The 22,263-nt window shown below is 35.4% G+C and overlaps 1 protein-coding gene across 1 annotated transcript in view; it reads left to right on the forward strand.

Annotated features, from left to right (window-relative positions):
* Positions 1-22,263, forward strand: part of LOC117316900 (snake venom 5'-nucleotidase-like) — a 47,769-nt gene that overhangs the window by 23,738 nt on the left and 1,768 nt on the right. Inside the window, exons 2-6 of the mRNA XM_033871681.1 lie at positions 628-841; positions 2,800-2,985; positions 7,399-7,596; positions 14,817-15,068; positions 16,613-16,768. Coding sequence (XP_033727572.1) covers positions 628-841; positions 2,800-2,985; positions 7,399-7,596; positions 14,817-15,068; positions 16,613-16,768 — 1,006 coding nt within the window. The remainder of the gene's footprint in view (positions 1-627; positions 842-2,799; positions 2,986-7,398; positions 7,597-14,816; positions 15,069-16,612; positions 16,769-22,263) is intronic.

Here is a 22,263-nt window from a genome sequence, read left to right on the forward strand (position 1 = left end):
GTCTGTACATTTATGTAAATGACATATTTAAATTTTAATGAAAATGACATTCAAACATTAATGTCACGGACAGATTTAAACATCAATGTAAATGAAAGGTCTGTACATTAATGTTAATGACAGATTTAAATTTTAATGAAAATGACAGATTTAAACATTATCATAGATCAATGACACGAACAATATTTAAAGAACTAAGGCATAATTGGAAGGTCATGGCCACAGTTTGAAAAACAATAATGCAAATGTACACCGCAATTGGCGTACCACAAAATACAATATAAAGGCATCAAGAGGATCCTGGGAACAGACAACCTCTGATGAAACGACAGCCATGTCTGGATACTTGATATAACAACCCCCTATACCTATAACACTATGTGTTACACGACTATTCAGACAACGACAGATTCAACATGAGTGTAAATGGCAGATTAAAACATTCACGGTAACATTAATGTAAATAACAGATTAAAAAGTTAAAGATTAACATTAACAAAGCATTTGGAATTCTTCATTGATTTTTTAACTGGTTCAGAAATGTAGACGATGTTTAACTTAATGATAAATCTCTTTTCCTCATTAAGTTTTGAAATAGATTACTTGAATGTTTTTTCCATTTTTCAGGCCCTGGGTAATCATGAATTTTCTTATGAAATTGCTGGTCTTCTTCCTTTCCTCGACAACGCCACATTTCCTGTTCTCAGCAGTAACATAGATGCCACGTTGGAACCTTCCATCCAGGGAAAGTTCGCCAGCTCTACCGTGCTGTCCATTGGCGGGAAACAGATCGGGGTCATTGGGTACACCACCAAGGACACTCCGTTTATCTCTAATCCAGGTAACCTGGGTTACTTCATAGCCCTTTACCGAAATTAATGGCATACTCTGTATACTTTGTATAGTTTGTCATGAAGTATGCATATTCGCAGTATTATGATGTTAGAATAAGTATGATAATAACGATAATAATAATAACATAGTCATAACAATTACTGCGTCAGTTGATAATGACAATGATATTTAAATGAAAGAATTAATATACAGTGGAACTTCGTTAACTCGAAGTCGACGGGACCACGAAAAAACTTCGAGTTATCCGAGTGTTCGAATTAAGCGAGTTATCGTTTTTGGTGAAAAGTTTGGTCAATATTTGTCAACATTATATAATCATTATAACTTCGCTCTGTCGCTCATCAGTTTAGTGTGAAGACTGGTCAATACATGTAAATATATATGTAATGTTTCGTTATGTCCCTTGTAATTTGGTGTAGTTTTGCCGATATACAGTCACGATAAAGTTTCTTTCACTTAGTCACTTCACTAACGATCTGATGTGCAAGTCATGTTTGCAAAAGGTAAACGATAAAACGGAATTCGACAAAATAACAAGTTATTAATGTCAAAACAAATAACCGTTTAAGTTTAACACAGATTGCATGCAAAACGTAACAGAACCATTACCTTTTATTGGACATATATAAAATACTGTTTGATCGGCCTACTTACTTTTTATTGATAACCACGCCATTTCCATGTGTATAAGCACCGGAAGTTGGGCTGCGCATGTGCGTATAAAATGTTACTGTAACTGAGTTGGCGTTTTATCCGATTTAATAGACAGCACTGACCGTTACAGTTGTACTCTGAACACCTCGGCAGTAATTAAGCTATTGTTTCAGCAGTTTAAAGATTTAATAGGCGCCGGTGACTGTGTCATTTCTACACCTGTAAAAACATCAGCCGGGTAGATCTACCGGTGTGTCAGAGATTAGTTCCGCTTGAGCGAACGGGTAGATGAGTTGTTGACTATCGTGTGTACTGATATCGGCGACCGCCTTGGGAAATTACCTGATGTAAGTAAAGCAGTACTTTTTATCACCAAGACTTGTTGTTATAAGATTCAGCCGACAATTTCTTTTATGAATTTATGAAACACTTATAATAGCATGTAGGTTAGTAGTGCCGATATGTTCAGTATTACAAACGGAATTTAGCTCTTAAAAAATGTCGGCGTTTGCCACCGATCGACATAAAATGTTACTGTAACTGAGTTGGCGTTTTATCCGATTTAATAGACAGCACTGACCGTTACAGTTGTACTCTGAACACCTCGGCAGTAATTAAGCTATTGTTTCAGCAGTTTAAAGATTTAATAGGCGCCGGTGACTGTGTCATTTCTACACCTGTAAAAACATCAGCCGGGTAGATCTACCGGTGTGTCAGAGATTAGTTCCGCTTGAGCGAACGGGTAGATGAGTTGTTGACTATCGTGTGTACTGATATCGGCGACCGCCTTGGGAAATTACCTGATGTAAGTAAAGCAGTACTTTTTATCACCAAGACTTGTTGTTATAAGATTCAGCCGACAATTTCTTTTATGAATTTATGAAACACTTATAATAGCATGTAGGTTAGTAGTGCCGATATGTTCAGTATTACAAACGGAATTTAGCTCTTAAAAAATGTCGGCGTTTGCCACCGATCGACGAAAATTATACTTCGAGTTATTCGAACATTTCAAGTAGGATTTTATTGTTGGGACCAAATTTTTACTTCGTATTATCCGAGTTTTTCGAGTTATCCGAATTCGAATTTTCCGAGTTTTTTTTACTAAGATAAAGAGAAAATTCGGCCGGGACCGGCGAGGTACTTCGAGTTAAGCGGGGTATTCGAGTTATCCGAGTTCGAGTTAACGAAGTTCCACTGTACATGTATTTGAGATAGTTTTTGATAGCAATATGCGTAATTTATTACACAAGACTATATTAAACCTAGTATTTTTTGGTTACTTTCTAGAATCTTTGATCTTCAAAGATGAAATAGCATCGGTAAGGTCAGAGGTCAACCGCCTTCAAAGCGAGGGAGTCAATATCATGATTGCGGTTGGACATGCCGGCTACCCATTGGACAAACAAATGGCTGCAGAAGTGGTTGGTCTGGATATAATAGTGGGAGGTCATAGCAACACCTTTCTCTATACAGGTAACAATAAATAACCTTCTCTATACAGGTAACAATAAATCACCTTCTCTATAAAGGACACGTAAAACACCTTTCTCTACACAGGTAACAATAAATAACCTTCTCTATACAGGTAAAAATAAAATCACCGTTCTCTATACTGGTAAACATAAAACACTTTTCTCAATATATGTAAACATAAAACACTTTTCTCTATAAAGGTAAACATCAAACACCTTTCACTTTACATGTAACATAAAACACTTTTTTCTATACAGATAAACATAAAACACGTTCGCTATACAGGTTTACATAAAATACTTTTTTCTATACAGATAAACATAAAAAAACCTTCTCTATACTGGTAAACATAGAACATTTTTCTCTATACAGGTAAACATAAAATACGTTCCTCTATACAGGTAAACATAAAAGACGTTTCTTTAAACAGGTAAACATAAAACAAGTTACTCTATACAGGTTAACATAAATCACCTTTCTCTATACAGGTAAACAAATACAGCGGTCTCTATACAGGTAAACATAAAACAATTTTCTCTATACAGGTAAATAAAAACACGTTTCTATATACAGATAAATATAAAGCATTGTTCTGATACAGGTAAACATAAAAGACGTTTCTCTATACAGGTAACCATAAAACGGTTCATTCCCACTCAGCCAACATGTTGTTTTTGCTATATAAACATTACCTGAGTTTACCTGTGGAAAATGTAGGTATAGTCTGTTTCAGTATACGTATACATTGGACTCAAATGTGACTAACAATAAAAGTGAAAAAAATGTTTAAGAATACCTTTAAAAATATACATTCATATGTACGTATTAATAACAGAATACATATAGTGATAATTTATTACTTATATTAATAATGATATTACACAACACTTTAAAAATGAAATAATGGAAAAAATTTTCATAATTAAAAATGCACCATGTACAGGTAACAATGATATACAGTGTACTTTCAATATTTGTTCTTGTCCCCCCCCTAAAAATGCACCATGTACAGGTAACAATGATATACAGTGTACTTTTCAATATTTTTTCTTGTCCCCCCCCCCCCCCCCCCCCCCCCCCCCCCCCCCCCCCCCCCCCTGGTCCAAACTATTTACCAATTCCATTAGTTATTTTGCAAATGCCCAGATTAGGGTTGATTTCTTGGAGAATGTTAGAGTATCAAGCTGGAGGTAAACCATGTGTAAAGAGGAATTATCGCCAACTGGAATGGAGACTCCAGACTATCAAGATGAGACTACGAAACAACACGATGGATGTGACTGCATATGCTGATGCAGCTTCACATGTTACGCATGTGGGTTAATGTTGCATTTATAATAAAAAAGAACAAAAAACGTCATGTTTTAATATAAATTCAATATTTAATGATTTCCCGGTTAGTTCTGTTTGTTTTCTTGATCGGATTTTAATGTTAGGTGTCCAACGTCTTTATCGGGATGTTTTCGTCGTTCCTCGTGTTCTCGCGTTGTCACGTGACCGGCACGAAGGACTACATTAACACTTGCTCGGTAAATATGGCCAGAGCACCCGACCAACGTATTTTGTCGTACAAGCAAATATGATACACTTATTCATCGTGCTAAGAAACCGAGAAAAAGTGCTGTACATTTTTCTATTTATTCAAGTATGGTTACATAACGGCGTTATAAACTGGTGTTAATTGAAGAAGTGCCGGTTAATTGACTACTTTTTAAGTAATTTTGACGATGTTTGTCATTTTCGTAAGAATGTACAGCACTTTTCGTTGTTCTCATACAATTACCATCACGCTCTTACCTGTTTCATAAGTATTGATTTAGGGTAGTCGGGTGCTCTAGGACGATTCATAGAGCAAGTGTTAATGTTCATTCTCCAATATTGGAACTCTTCAGTGTTTTAAGTATCGAAATCAGCATATAGAAACGAACAAAGGTTAATAAACGAATGCAATGGATCGTAATTAATTCAATTTAATCATTTACAGATGATTTCCAAAGACATAAGGTAGATCTATAGTTAGAAGTATTTTTCGCAACATGCCGTTTAAACTTAAAATTACATTCACACCTCATATTGATTGGGGTTGTTTAATCATACCTGATCAATTGAATTATCAGAAAACTAATAAAAACACTAAAAAACACAGACTGAAGCCTTCGTGTCAGGCAGTGCAGACACAACGCGGGATCTGTAAACAATGTGACGTCATTGGAATGTACAAGTTGCAACAATGTACAACAATGTATGTTTTACATGAATACACTAATGAGCAACAAAACGGGACGCAACATTAACCCACATGCGTATCCACTTGGAGTAAAAAAATCCAGGATAATGACAATTATATACCCGTGTATCATATACTAGTGTTTCATGAACATTAACATTAAATTTCATAAAGGGACCTAAGTGATTATGATATACTTTGAGAAATTGAACTTTTGTATTCTAAACATTATATACAAGTATAATTTAACATTAAATTTCATAAAATAACTTGAATTTGCAAGAGTTATGATTACCATATACTCGTGTTAAAGGAAGTGACAATTATATAGACTAGAGTTTCTTTGTAATAATAAGATTGAACTATTTATTACGTGAATAATATCAGACACTTGTATATCAGATACATGTATATAAGTCTCTGATTATATATACCTGTTATATATCACAATGAAACATGTAACGTTGACTTAAACTTATTGATAATGTGCCCTTTCAGTGTAAAGGTTAAAATTGAACAAATGTATTTTCTGTTTTATTTATAAAACATAATAATTATGATAAAGTGTGAAATTTATAACAATGAAAGATATAAAAAAATGAATTATTTTCACTAATTTACGAAAATTTGAGTTATTCTATTTTAATATTTTTTTATTATATAAAAGTATTTGTGATATATATATATATTTAGTATACATTATGTACAAACTGTTAACAGCATGTAGCACAGCTAATGCAGGTAACACAGATAACCTGAGAATCAATTACTTCTCCAAAACAGGCTATAACTTACCTGTAATTAGTGCCTATTGTTCTCTATTGTTCCTACCCTCAATGTTAAAATAGGATATGTTGGCTGAGTGGGAAGACACCCATAAAACACGTTTCTCTATACAGGTAAACATAAAACACCTTTCTGTATACAGGTAAAAACAAAATAATTTCCCTTATACAGGTAAACATAAAAACACTTTTCTCTATACAGGTAAATATAAAGCATCGTTCTAATACAGGTAAACATACAACACTTTTCTCTATACACATCAACATAAAACACGTTTATATATACAGGCATACATAAAATACGTTCTCTATACAGGTAACCATAAAACACGTTTCTCTATACAGGTAAACATAATAAAACACCTTTCTCTATACAGGTAAAAACAAAATAATTTCCCTTATACAGGTAAACATAAAAACACTTTTCTCTATACAGGTAATTATAAAGCATCGTTCTAATACAGGTAAACATACAACACTTTTCTCTGTAGAGTTAAGCATAAAATACTTTTCTCTATACATGTAACAAAACATCTTTCTCTATACAGGTAAATATAAAACACGTTTCTCTATACAGGTAAATAGAAAACACGTTTCTCTGTACAATTAAGCATAAAACACTTTTCTCTATACTGGTCAACATAAAACACATTTCTCTATACACACCACCACATTTCTTTACACAGGTGAACACACTACCACATTTCCTTATAAAGGTGAACACACTACCACATTTTCGTATACAGGTGAACACAGATTTTTTATTATTATTATTCAATTATATACTACAGTATATTTACGAGCATTGTATATTTGTTTATTGATGTACAATGGTATTTTATTATATATAACATGGTATTGATGTACATTTGAATTGTCTTGTATATCAAAGAGTACGTACATTTTTATTTCATTGTATACGGCAAGATGCTTTTGAAAATTTGTATTTGATTGTATATAACAGTTTATAATTGAAAATGTGTGTTTAAATGTATATTGCAATAGTTTTTTGTACATTTGTATCATATTGTATCTTATGGTAATTTATGTACATTTGGATTTCATTGTATAGTGCAGTATATCTTATCATATTTGTATTTTATAGTATAATGCAGTATATCTTTGTACATTAGTATCTTATAGAATAATGCAGTATATATTATCATAATTGTATTTTATAGTATAATGCAGTATATCTTTGTACATTAGTATTTTATAGTATAATGCAGTATATCTTTGTACATTAGTATTTTACTGTATAATGCAGTATATATTATCATAATTGTATTTTATAGTATAATGCAGTATATATTATCATAATTGTATTTTATAGTATAATGCAGTATATTTTCGTACATAAGTATTTTATTGTCAAGTACATTATATTTTATTACATTGAAGGTGACGCCCCCTCTAATGAGTCCCCGGAAGCTGCCTATCCTACCGTCGTCACACAAGCCAGTGGAGACAGCGTACTTGTCGTTCAGGCTTACGCTTATGGGAAATACCTTGGTGTTCTCAACGTCACCTTCAATGATGAAGGGAAGATAACTCAGTATGGAGGGAACCCGATTCTCCTGGATTCAAGTGTACCTAAAGGTGATGTTTTAAGCTGATCTTGTCCAAACTTGAAGTCGACCGATAGCACATTCTATTTATTTCTTTTTAAATTCATACCACATCGTCGAGTCATTGAATTTTACATGCAATCACGATACTACAATAAACGACGATATATGTATTCAGAACTTGAGTATACCAAAAGGTGTCTAAATATGAAACTGGTTATGTTCTTTTTGGCTTGATTCCTATTTGGGACACATCACTGGTGATTTTTAAGTCAGAAGGCATATATCCAGAGTAAGATAATATAAATTATTGATTTTAATTCATGCATCGTATAACACATGCTAGTCAATGGTACCCCTTTTGAAATTCAACCACTACTCGTCCATAATATAGCACTATTTTTAGTCACCACCACTCTTACATAATATAGCCCTATTTATATTCAACCACTACTCGTCTATAATATAGTCCACCGATTCTCGACCATAATATAGTCCTATCTATAGTCCACCAACACACGTCTATAGTATAGACCTATTGATATTCCATCATCTCCTCCATAATATAGTCCTATCTATAGTCCACCAACACACGTCTATAGTATAGCCCTATTGATATTCCATCATCTCCTCCATAATATAGTCCTATCTATAGTCCACCAACACACGTCTATAGTATAGCCCTGTTGATATTCCATCATCTCTACCATACTATAGTCCTATCTATAGTCCACCAACACACGTCTATAGTACAGCCCTGTTGATATTCATCATCTCCTCCATAATATAGTCCTATCTATAGTCCACCAACACACGTCTATAGTACAGCCCTGTTGATATTCATCATCTCTACCATACTATAGTCCTATCTATAGTCCACCAACACACGTCTATAGTACAGCCCTGTTGATATTCATCATCTCCTCCATACTATAGTCCTATATATAGTCCACCAACACACGTCTATAGTACAGCCCTGTTGATATTCATCATCTCCTCCATAATATAGTCCTATCTATAGTCCACCAACACACGTCTATAGTACAGCCCTGTTGATATTCCATCATCTCTACCATACTATAGTCCTATCTATAGTCCACCAACACACGTCTATAGTACAGCCCTGTTGATATTCATCATCTCCTCCATAATATAGTCCTATCTATAGTCCACCAACACACGTCTATAGTATAGCCCATTGATATTCCATCATCTCCTCCATAATATTGTCCTATCTATAGTCCACCAACACACGTCTATAGTATAGCCCAATTAATATTCCATCATATCCTCCATAATATAGTCCTATCTATAGTCCACCAACACACGTCTATAGTATAGCCCAATTAATATTCCATCATATCTACCATAATATAGTCCTATCTATAGTCCACCAACACACGTCTATAGTATAGCCCTATTGATATTCCATCATCTCCTCCATAATATAGTCCTATCTATAGTCCACCAACACACGTCTATAGTACAGCCCTGTTGATATTCCATCATCTCCTCCATACTATAGTCCTATCTATAGTCCACCAACACACGTCTATAGTATAGCCCATTGATATTCCATCATATCCTCCATAATATAGTCCTATCTATAGTCCACCAACACACGTCTATAGTATAGCCCATTGATATTCCATCATGTCTACCATAATATAGTCCTATCTATAGTCCACCAACACACGTCTATAGTATAGCCCTATTGATATTCCATCATCTCCTCCATAATATAGTCCTATCTATAGTCCACCAACACACGTCTATAGTATAGCCCTATTGATATTCCATCATCTCCTCCATACTATAGTCCTATCTATAGTCCACCAACACACGTCTATAGTATAGCCATATTGATATTCCATCATCTCTACCATAATATAGTCCTATCTATAGTCCACCAACACACGTCTATAGTATAGCCCTATTGATATTCCATCATCTCCTCCATAATATAGTCCTATCTATAGTCCACCAACACACGTCTATATTATAGCCCATTGATATTCCATCATCTCTACCATACTATAGTCCTATCTATAGTCCACCAACACACGTCTATAGTATAGCCATATTGATATTCCATCATGTCTACCATAATATAGTCCTATCTATAGTCCACCAACACACGTCTATAGTATAGCCCATTGATATTCCATCATCTCCTCCATAATATAGTCCTATCTATAGTCCACCAACACACGTCTAAAGTACAGCCCTGTTGATATTCATCATCTCCTCCATAATATAGTCCTATCTATAGTCCACCAACACACGTCTATAGTATAGCCCATTGATATTCCATCATATCCTCCATAATATTGTCCTATCTATAGTCCACCAACACACGTCTATAGTATAGCCATATTGATATTCCATCATCTCCTCCATAATATTGTCCTATCTATAGTCCACCAACACACGTCTATAGTATAGCCCATTAATATTCATCATCTCCTCCATAATATAGTCCTATCTATAGTTCACCAACACACGTCTATAGTACAGCCCTGTTGATATTCATCATCTCCTCCATAATATAGTCCTATCTATAGTCCACCAACACACGTCTATAGTACAGCCCTGTTGATATTCCATCATCTCTACCATACTATAGTCCTATCTATAGTCCACCAACACACGTCTATAGTACAGCCCTGTTGATATTATATCATCTCCTCCATAATATTGTCCTATCTATAGTCCACCAACACACGTCTATAGTACAGCCCTGTTGATATTCCATCATCTCCTCCATACTATAGTCCTATCTATAGTCCACCAACACACGTCTATAGTACAGCCCTGTTGATATTCCATCATCTCCTCCATAATATTGTCCTATCTATAGTCCACCAACACACGTCTATAGTATAGCCCTATTGATATTCATCATCTCCTCCATAATATAGTCCTATCTATAGTCCACCAACACACGTCTATAGTACAGCCCTGTTGATATTCACCATCTCCTCCATGATATAGTCCTATCTATAGTCCACCAACACACGTCTATAGTATAGCCCTATTGATATTCATAATCTCCTCCATAATAAAGTCCTATCTATAGTCCACCAACACACGTCTATAGTACAGCCCTGTTGATATTCACCATCTCCTCCATGATATAGTCCTATCTATAGTCCACCAACACACGTCTATAGTATAGCCCATTGATATTCCATCATCTCCTCCATAATATAGTCCTATCTATAGTCCACCAACACACGTCTATAGTATAGCCCATTGATATTCCATCATATCCTCCATACTATAGTCCTATCTATAGTCCACCAACACACGTCTATAGTACAGCCCATTGATATTCCATCATCTCTACCATAATATAGTCCTATCTATAGTCCACCAACACACGTCTATAGTATAGCCATATTGATATTCCATCATCTCCTCCATAATATAGTCCTATCTATAGTCCACCAACACACGTCTATAGTATAGCCCATTGATATTCCATCATCTCCTCCATAATATAGTCCTATCTATAGTCCACCAACACACGTCTATAGTATAGCCATATTGATATTCCATCATCTCCTCCATAATATAGTCCTATCTATAGTCCACCAACACACGTCTATAGTATAGCCATATTGATATTCCATCATCTCCTCCATAATATAGTCCTATCTATAGTCCACCAACACACGTCTATAGTATAGCCTAATTGGTATTATATCATCTCCTCCATGATATATTCCTATCTATAGTCCACCAACACACGTCTATAGTATAGCCCATTGATATTCCATCATCTCCTCCATAATATAGTCCTATCTATAGTCCACCAACACACGTCTATAGTATAGCCCATTGATATTCCATCATCTCCTCCATAATATAGTCCTATCTATAGTCCACCAACACACGTCTATAGTATAGCCCATTGATATTATATCATCTCCTCCATAATATAGTCCTATCTATAGTCCACCAACACACGTCTATAGTATAGCCCATTGATATTCATCATCTCCTCCATAATATTGTCCTATCTATAGTCCACCAACACACGTCTATAGTATAGCCCAATTGATATTCATCATCTCCTCCATAATATAGTCCTATCTATAGTCCACCAACACACGTCTATAGTATAGCCATATTGATATTCCATCATGTCTACCATAATATAGTCCTATCTATAGTCCACCAACACACGTCTATAGTATAGCCCATTGATATTCCATCATGTCTACCATGATATAGTCCTATCTATAGTCCACCAACACACGTCTATAGTATAGCCCCATTGATATTCCATCACTACTCCTCCATAATATAGTCCTATCTATAGTCCACCAACACACGTCTATAGTATAGCCATATTGATATTCCATCATCTCTACCATAATATAGTCCTATCTATAGTCCACCAACACACGTCTATAGTATAGCCCTATTGATATTCCATCATCTCCTCCATAATATAGTCCTATCTATAGTCCACCAACACACGTCTATAGTATAGCCATATTGATATTCCATCATGTCTACCATAATATAGTCCTATCTATAGTCCACCAACACACGTCTATAGTATAGCCCATTGATATTCCATCATGTCTACCATGATATAGTCCTATCTATAGTCCACCAACACACGTCTATAGTATAGCCCATTGATATTCCATCATGTCTACCATGATATAGTCCTATCTATAGTCCACCAACACACGTCTATAGTATAGCCCCATTGATATTCCATCACTACTCCTCCATAATATAGTCCTATCTATAGTCCACCAACACACGTCTATAGTATAGCCATATTGATATTCCATCATCTCCTCCATAATATAGTCCTATTTATAGTCCATCAACACACGTCTATAGTATAGCCATATTGATATTCCATCATCTTCTCCATAATATAACCCGATATAAAGTTCCAGCTACTTGTCCATCATATTGCCCTATTAATAGTCCAACACTGTTCGTCCATTATATAGCCCTATTGATATTCCACCGTTATTTAACCATAATAAAGCTATATTAATAGTCCGCCACCACTCGTTCATAAACCATTTTTCCTTCACGCGTCGTCCATAACATATCCCTATATAAAGTCCCCCGCTACTTTTCCATTATATTTCCTTATCTATATTCCGGCACGACCCGTCCAACATACATCGTCGATAACCTACGGTCCTGACGCCCGCAGGACGATTGGTACAGATGATCTCGTTTCGGCTCTAATAATAGCAACCAATCAAATACCATCATGCATATTTAACTTCAGAACTTATTTTTGTGAAAGACATCCTTGCGATCCCCTCATGGGTACCGCCGCAAAAACATGCAATATTGAAACGGACAAATACACATTTTGTATTTTTCATAAAAGCGTCGATGTCTGAGTTCAAGTCTTTCAGATTATGTACATGTACAGTTCCGTAGGTAGTCCGTTGAGGCCGTCGTTACTGTATATAGTCGAACTGACAAAACCAAGAAAGCGTTCTTTTGATTGGTCGAAATTCCCGAAGAAACACTTTTTTGGGGAAATGACGAAAAGTGTACCAATCGTCCCACTGTCTCTGTCAGTGAGTGTCAGGACCGCAGGTATACATTATTAAGTAAACAACGGGGGGGGGGGGGGGGGGGGGGGGGGATAGGATTTCTTCCCTATCGTAGTGTGTTCTCAAAAATTAAGTTCTACCATGAATTTTCCAGTACTGAATGATTATACATTGCCTGTTTGAAGGATGTACTCCTTTGTGGTTCCAAACACGTTAAAGTCTCTCTTTGACCTTGTAATCAATTTTAATAGCAAACATGAATCTAAAATATATGTCAAAAATCCAGACGTCTGTTGTTTAAAGAACTATTTTTACAAGAATCTTAATAAATTACCAATTAGACAGCCATTCTGAAAATGTCTATTTCCTGTCCTTCATGAAAAGCCTATTTCATCTTGATTCATCACTTTGAATTTCTGACCCCGAAAAGGTGAAAATAACACAATTGATAACTAAACAAAAAAGGAAGCGCTTGATGACTATTTTAGAAAGATTAACATGTTTTCTCTTGATCTGCTTAATATTTTAAAGAATAACAGCAGAACTTTTGATATTAAGCTTTAAATTCGCAGAAATGAACAGATTAACGAGATTTAACTTCCATAATTTAAAATAATTTACATTTTTTGTCAGTTCTGGAACCATCCATACATATTTGACAACACATATGGATGATACTGTATGAATTTATCCTCTAAAAGGTCAAAACAATAAAATTCCCCTAAAATCACATTGGCATCAAAGACCGGTCAAAGAACGAAAACAAGCACTCTGACATACGATTCTTCTTGCATTTTTAGCTATGTCTTTAACTCTAATTTCCCAAAATGCAAATAAGAAAAAAGTGAAGTACGCGAGTTGTTTTTTTTACTTCACAGAGGTATACATCACTTAGTCATCTTATGCCCTTAAAATATCATATACATTTGTAGATGTTGAGAATGGCCACCATATAGGTGACATTTGATATGATCAAAGATAAACTACACCAGGTCAATAACTTTGAGTGAATAAAAAGAAGTTTTATTGTGTTGTACACATACTAAAAATCCACCAGTCAAAACACTCAGAACCAACATAAAACGCCAAGTAACAAATATGATGGAAAGTTTTTCGAGAAATAGCGCAAAGCAAAGTTTTTGTCTTAAGTGTCACTGCTTTATGGAACTGGCGTAAAAATAGCTTCACAGATCAAAATAGCCTAAATGCATTACCTCCCTCGATAACAAATCAAGGGTTTATAATGGACCCTTACCCTTTACTTCCACAGAATATCATGTTCAGCGTAAAAAACAGCATGATACATATAGCAGATTTGGTTGTTTTCGTTAACGTCCTATTAGCAGCCAGGGTCATTTAAGGACGTGCCAGGTTTTGGAGGTGGAGGAAAGCCGGAGTACCCGGAGAAAAACCACCGGCCTACGGTCAGTACCCGGCAACTGCCCCACGTAGATTTTGAACTCGCAACCCAGAGGTGGAGGGCTAGTGTTAAGATGTCGGGACACCTTAACCACTCGTCCACCTCGGCTCCACATATAGCAGGATTCAAATCACCAATGTTATCTTTTATACATTTTTTGAGTTCTCGCAATCATAAATTATGCCTATATCGCTACCTTTACTGACGAACTTCCTCCTGCGTCCTGTATAGGGTTACTTATGTTTAGAGTACATATGCTCACATGTCATCTCTTTGGCACAGACCAAGCGGCCGAAGCCCTATTGGACATATACAGACCACAGCTGGACGCCTTCCGTAAAAAAGTTGTTGGCCGTACATTGGTCAGAATGGATGGGCAACTACTCACGTGCAGACTGCGAGAATGTAACATGGGGAACATGATTGCTGATGGCATGGTGTATCAAAACCTTCGATACGCCGACTCCTTGGAAACATCCAGGATCTTCATAGCGCTTGTCAACTCTGGCTCCATTCGGGCCTCCTTCGACCCAGGTAACGATTGTACAAGAGGTGCATACATGTCGATAGTGAGCTTAGTGGGTTCAGTATATGTAGACTGGAATGACAACTACTGTCTGCAGCTGTTCGTCAGTAATGCCAAGGGACATTAAAATGTGGAAATCCAGAGAAGTCAGAAAAGTCAAAATAAGCTTAAGGTAGCACACTACAGTAGGACAGGCTGGCCATGGGCGATTTTTTTTGTTAAGCAAATAACTCCTGTATTATGATATGCATAAAAAAATGAAAAAATAAATGTACACTATGATTGGTATTTTCAGTATGAAGTTGTACATACAGGCTTCACATTTGTTAAAACAAAAATTAATAAATTGATTCCGGATTTTAAATTTCTGGATTTTCCGAAAGTGTGTTTACACATGAAATTTAGTTTTGCCTACAGCGAAAAAAAGGAAGCCCACCGAAAAGGTAAGATAGCAGGAAAAATTAATTTACAACATACGTCAAAACAAGATTAATTCTGTCTTTGGGATAGAGATATTTAATTTCAAATAGGTTTCAGAAAAAAAATTGTGTGGAGAATTGTGTCATTTTGGGTCAAATATCATAATATTTTGCAATTTTTGAGCATTTTTTAAGCTGTTACCATGGTATTCACAGCTCTAAAAATCACAGAAAATATAAGTTTACTTATCCTTCAGAGGAGCTGTATTAAAATTGCAAATGTTGTACTGATTACAAATATATATACTTTATTAGAGGTTATATGTAGGGTTAACTGGCAATGTTTACATATCTAAAACATGTGCCATGTTTTTCAAAATTGGCCATTTTTACTGTACACTGCTACCTAAGTATGTGGTCAAGCCTATAAGGAACGATCAACCCATTAATTTCATCATAATTTTGGATAAATTCAAAATAATATGAAACATATACATGTATATTCTCAGTTGTTCCGATAACATAAGAGACCGCTAGTCGGCCGATTAACAATGTATCATATGGCCAACTGCGACCTCTTTTTTCAAAAGCACTGATTCTTTGTTGCTCGTTCCACTATCATATCAGGGCAGTAACAGATTAATATTTTCGTTCTAATAAATTCTCCTTTTTTTGTTAGCCCTATCTGTATATTACTGTTACAATGCAGCAGACGACGTAAGAGTTGCCCCCCTCCCCCTTTACTGCTTGTTTTTTTTTAAAAGCAGGTTTTAACATGACATTAAAACACCCGGCGCCAGTCACTCGCCGTGTTAAAGCCATAATATTGCTAGATTAATTTCAATTAGGTGTTTCTTTTTAAAAGAATTTTTAAATCATGTCATCATTTGTAACGATAACCATTTCCTCAGAGAAAGATGCATGAATCAATGTAGTTGTTGGATAATCTAAGTTAAGATTTCGAATGGAAGCAAACAATGTGTATATAAAGTGTGTTTTAAAGAATTAAACGGTTATGGGCAGTTGTGTGGTGAAGTGGACCTACCTTTTACCTAAGCAACTCCAGCATTTCGGAACCTTATAATGATCCTCTTTACAATAGGAGAACTCTAACCATGTCCTTTTCGCTACAGGGAATATCACGTTTGCCAGCATCATTGATGTACTACCGTTCAGGAACACTCTTGAAACGATTCGTCTACAGGGGCGCCACCTGCGGGCAGCCTTTGAGAACAGTGTCAGTAAATGGAGCACAGAAGGTATATCTGGTCGCTTCCTTCAGGTCTCAGGTCAGTAAACAAGGTTATAGCCTCTTCATAGTTCAAAGTAAAAATATGACAACAAATACATTGTGTTGTAAATGAACCACATTTGAAATATTACTGATGACTGATCAATTTAGTTAATGTTGCAAAACGTCCCGACAAAATTAGGGTATTCTTATTCTGTATAAGGAAAAGCACTAATGAAACCCTTTGTTTCTCTTATCCATATTTCGTTACGATGTATTTGAATGATTCCCTTAAAACAAGGAGCGTCCATATAGAAAAATGTATACTAATAAATGATATCGAAATCATTTATAATCATTAAAATTTTACCCGTTTTAACTCTCAACCTTTCTTATCTAGCAATCACCTTTTCCTACAGTAAAACCAACACACTGTCTATCATCCAACCTTTACAGAATACAGTCATAAAATTGAACGCTATATCTTAAAATGCTGATGAAGAGACATAATTATCATGTGATCGATATGAACACACTACGTGGGCAATTAATATTGTATAGTTATAACTCTCACGGGGCTTATATTTTGAGATTGGTGAAGTCGGACTTACCTTGGAACTCCCCGGGTATTACATTTCATGCGACCAAGCCTTGTTAACACTTCCATCCATCTAAGCGTATATTTAAGAAGATAAATTTATTCTCCCATGACAACACAAAGTCGATTTCAAAGCGACCTCGTGTGATTTACTCCGAGTCGGACAGTGATGAGTGAGTGACGTCACCCCACGTGAAATGGATGAATGGAAATGTGTGCATATTTCCCGCGGTTTTTTTTACATGTGTACTTGTTTACAAACAGACGGAGATCGCCGATGGGAAAACACATAAAGAAAAGAGGTGGGAGAAAAATAATCATTCCCTACCTTGAGGGTGTAACAAAGAAATCTCAACCTTCGGGGGAGATTCTTGAATGTCCAAACCCTCGGCAAGCCTCGGGTTGGACATTCAAGAATCTCCCCCTCAGGTTGATATTTCTCTGTTACACCCTCAAGGTAGGGACAGATTCTATTAATAACACACCTTAGAGCGTCATGACTATTTTTTCTGTAATCCTGTGCAATGATAAGACTTTTGTAGAAGGCAGTTCATTTTAAATCCATTACAATGTTTTCTTGTTTTTCAAAGTAAATTCCGCACTCTCTATGAGACCTGTTGTTGTTGCGTCATCAATTCTCGAGATCGTTTCTGGTAAAACCTATTGGGAAAAGTTTCTTTACATCGAAGAAACGTTTAAAAAATCATCAATTCTTAGTATGTTAGGTTTAAATTTTGCATGTTGCTTTATTCATTTTATTACAACAAAATCACTATGGAATTTAAAATTGATTTGAAAAAAGCAATTCACTTCACAAGGGTTCAATTCCATAAGGGGTCGAAACCGAGTTCACAATGTCAATATTGAGTCCTCTATTTGCGTCAATGCCAGCTTGACAACGACGTCTCATGGAGCGAACTAACGTGCCGAAGAAGTGTTAGCGTACGAGGGCTGATTGAAATGTTGTGAGCCTCATATTAAAGGATTTAAATTTTGCCGGACATATTGTATTGTTTTTCAACACAATCCCCTTCAGGATCTATACACTTTTGCCAGTGGTGTTTAAGGGCCTCAATGCCACTTTGCTAAATCTCCTTTTCTTGGCTGTTCAGAAAGTTATGCCACTGCATGTGTGACGTCATCATCGGACTGAAAGTGGGTGTCTAAAATCGCTGTTTTCAGTTTTGGAAATAGATGAAATTATGATGGAGCGAGATAAGGTGAATAAGGTGGATTTTCAATTAATTTAAAGCTACAATCGTGAATTTCAGCCATGGCAATGACAGACTTGTGAACAGGAGCATTGTCCTGATGGAATAACACACCGAACCTTTTTTGGAGATAATCTATCAGCAGAATACCATCTGCATCCCAAAACACCAAGGACATAACCTTACCAGCTCATGGAACAGTATTTGCCTTCTTTAGCGTTGGAGAGACATCATCATCATCATCATCATCATCATACATCATCATCATACATCATCATCATCATCATCATCATCATACATCATCATCATACATCATCATCATCATCATCATCATGGATCATCATACATCAGCATCATCATACATCATCATCATCATCATCATCATTACCATATTTACCATAGCGCACATGATGTGATCTTCATTCAAGGTCAAAGGGTCAAACATGCTAAAATATACAAACTACTTCTAGATAACCAAGAGGCCCAGATACATGTACCTGATATTGGGTTGTGTAGCATGCTGGGATACGGGGTACAAAGTTTGTTCTAATGAATGACCTTGAAATCTGTCTGGTCGGTGTTTATTAGTTTACCCTAAAAAGTTTTATTCTAATAGCTATAGATCCCGAGTCTATTTTATACACCGTATGTTATAAAGATATTGGTCGCCAGTTCTTAATAAAGTTTCCTGGTTTATCAACCTCAGGCAAACATGTACATATGTAAGTATACCTTTCCTCTGAGTAACGCATGACTGATCATTCATAAACCCGTAATTGATAGACCTAACAACAAAGTTTCCCAAATAATTCCAAAAACCTTTTTTAAAGTTCTATAGTGAACCCATCAGACCCCGGACTTTTATTATTATTTAATTAGTAGACTTTCAAATATTTATAAGTTGCTTTATTATAAATTCCATATAAAGATATTTCAACATTTTTCTTATATGTGTCAAAGAAAACCGTGTGAGAGAAACCTGTTCTGACAAAATTTTACGAAAAATATGTCAATTGTTAAATCGTTATAAGTTAATTAACTAAGTTAGTGTGGAACAATTTTGTATTTTTTGTATCTTTTGAATTTAAATCAATTTCAGCTTATTACAAAAGGTATTATAGAAAACTACCTGACAAAATTAAAGAATTACCAATATTTTATTATCATTATTTTACAAAATAGTTTTTCTTCAAAATTTCATCTGCACATAGGTAGCAATTAGTAAATTTTGAAATATCTTTGCTTTAAATATCATACCCACATATTTCAACCTTTCATCTATCAAAGAAAACAATGTGCAAGAAATCAATTCTGACAGATTTATACCAAAAGCTTTTGAACTATGATGTATTTATTGTGTCGCACTGAGTTAAATTCAATGTTGTTGATTTATTTTTATCTTTTGAATTTCAACTTATTTCAACTTATTGCTCTGGATGGCATGCGACGGGCCTCGTGTATGTTGTTCAGTGAGTTATTCACCAACTACTACAATGAGACCTTTCCTCTAAATGTACCTGGCTATTCTTGGGATGATAAACCAAGCAAATATAACAAAACAATCATATGTAAGAGTAAGACATGCCACTTGCTTTTCAGAATCAGGCCAAACTGGTATACCCTACTTCCTCAATTATAAGAGATTGAAAAAATTATTGAAAACGCCATTTATTATGCTTGATAAATCTTCATTTACATAAACTATTGCTTAAAATCACATAAAAACTATTTGAAACCTGCTAAACACCTAATTTGTCATTTGGGATGAATAAAGGTTGATGATTCACTCATATCTGGTCATGATATTAGATTAATTATAATGTCGTGATAATTGAATAATTATTCATTTTTTTATAACAAACCTGAAGTAACTGACTTGGTTTTGCACAACCCATATATACTGAATCCTGCTATATCTTAACCGCTCTGTAAACCCGTAACAGTATCCATGGAAACAAATAAAGAAACAAAGCTTCTGGGTTTTTTTAATTTGATTTTTTTTTTTTATGAAACCGCTATTTTCAACAAATTTTCGCAATAAAATACCGGTATGCGTAAATTTAAATTTAATTTACTACAGCAGGAGCTTCATCTTTTAGGTCACCTGAGACAGAGTCTCAACCTATTCTAAGGCAAAAATTAAAAATAAAAAATACTCTATTTTTTTCCATTAACCCTACCGACCCTGTATTTGTGTGCCTACCCACATGTTTTTTTGGTCATTTTCAAGGAAGGAATTTAGGGTCAAGATTCCTTGTCTGTATAACCTTAGTAAAAACTAATTTAGAAATAAAAAGGTTTCCCCACCTACCAACCCTATTTTTATCAGGCATGTTAGCGGAAACACACTCGTAATTAATTGTTATGCCCTTTGTCCTTCGACATGCGATGATCTTGCGTCGAGATCATTGTTTGTTATAGACCTGTATTACCAGGAGGAGGATTTTGACGTCATGTGATGCATGACATTTTTCAAACTTTGATTGCATGTCAGTATTTATCGATTAGAATACTGCAAGTGCATTTGTTAGTAAGCTGAACTTAGGTTGGTGTGTTCGCTTGTTTTATCACCACACATATGGTTCAGGCATGCAGGATCTTTTTGAGACTCTGTCTCTTTGTAGTAGTTGGTGACTACCTCATTAAACAACACACAAAAGGCCCTGATTTTGATTTCATAGAGTATGCATAACATGTTTTAATCTTTGATGGCATGTCGCTATTTATCGATTAGAACACCGCGAGTACATTTATTACTAAGCTGAACCAAGGGTGGTTAATGTTGTTTGTTCGCTTGTTTTATCACCACGTGTATATCGTTCAGTCAGGATCATTTTGAGGCTGGGTCTCCTTGTAGTAGTTGGTGACTACCTCATTGATCAATACACTAGAGGCCTGAACTTATGATTGGATGGATGCCAATTGATGTCTCATAATTAATTAAAGTGTCATATTCCAGAAAACTGTAGAATTGTGAAAATTATTACACTGGCAACCCCAAAACCTTCAATTTCTTCGCGCCGGTATTGTTTTTTATACGTAAGTGAGAGTTTTAAATGTCGCGTGAAACAATTATATGCAAGTGAGTCGATTAATGCTAAAGTAAGGGAATTAAAGGTAACGTGAGGGAATAAAAGGTTTTTGGGGGTTACCAGTGTTATAAGGTAACTAATACATAATTAAGTCCCCACTTAAAAAGCTTGACACAAGTGTTCATCAATGTCATGGGGTGTGTAACTGACCCTTTATTTTCCGATTGGTCAACCACGATGACCGCCACAGACTTACTTGCCTCTGACTGGTGAACATTTAGATATTGTTTGATTTCGATTAAAAGTGGTAGATAGAGGTATTAGGGGACTGCAAATTCCACTGTATGAATATACCTACAAGTTTCAGCGTAAGACATGGAATTACAGTCGAAGTGCCCTTAAAACATAAAATAATCAAAAATTTGCTCTGAACAGCTTCGATCTGGCGGATAAGAAAAGTTTGGTGAGGAGACCAGATCTGACAACAGTATTCTAGCTGGCCACTAGCAATAGTTATATATAAATACCTTAAAACTGCTACCAGAGAAAATTTTGACATTCATATATGGACTTGGTAACAGTAAGTCTAATGTGTGTGATAAAACTCATTGTAGAGGTCAACCATACACCAAGATCTTTCACGCATGTTTTATTATTCCCGGTTCTCGCCATTCCTATTGTAATTGAAATCGAGACACTTTTTTAAATTTCT

The sequence above is a fragment of the Pecten maximus genome, chromosome 18 (genome assembly GCF_902652985.1).
Source record: "Pecten maximus chromosome 18, xPecMax1.1, whole genome shotgun sequence".
NCBI lineage: Eukaryota > Metazoa > Mollusca > Bivalvia > Pectinida > Pectinidae > Pecten > Pecten maximus.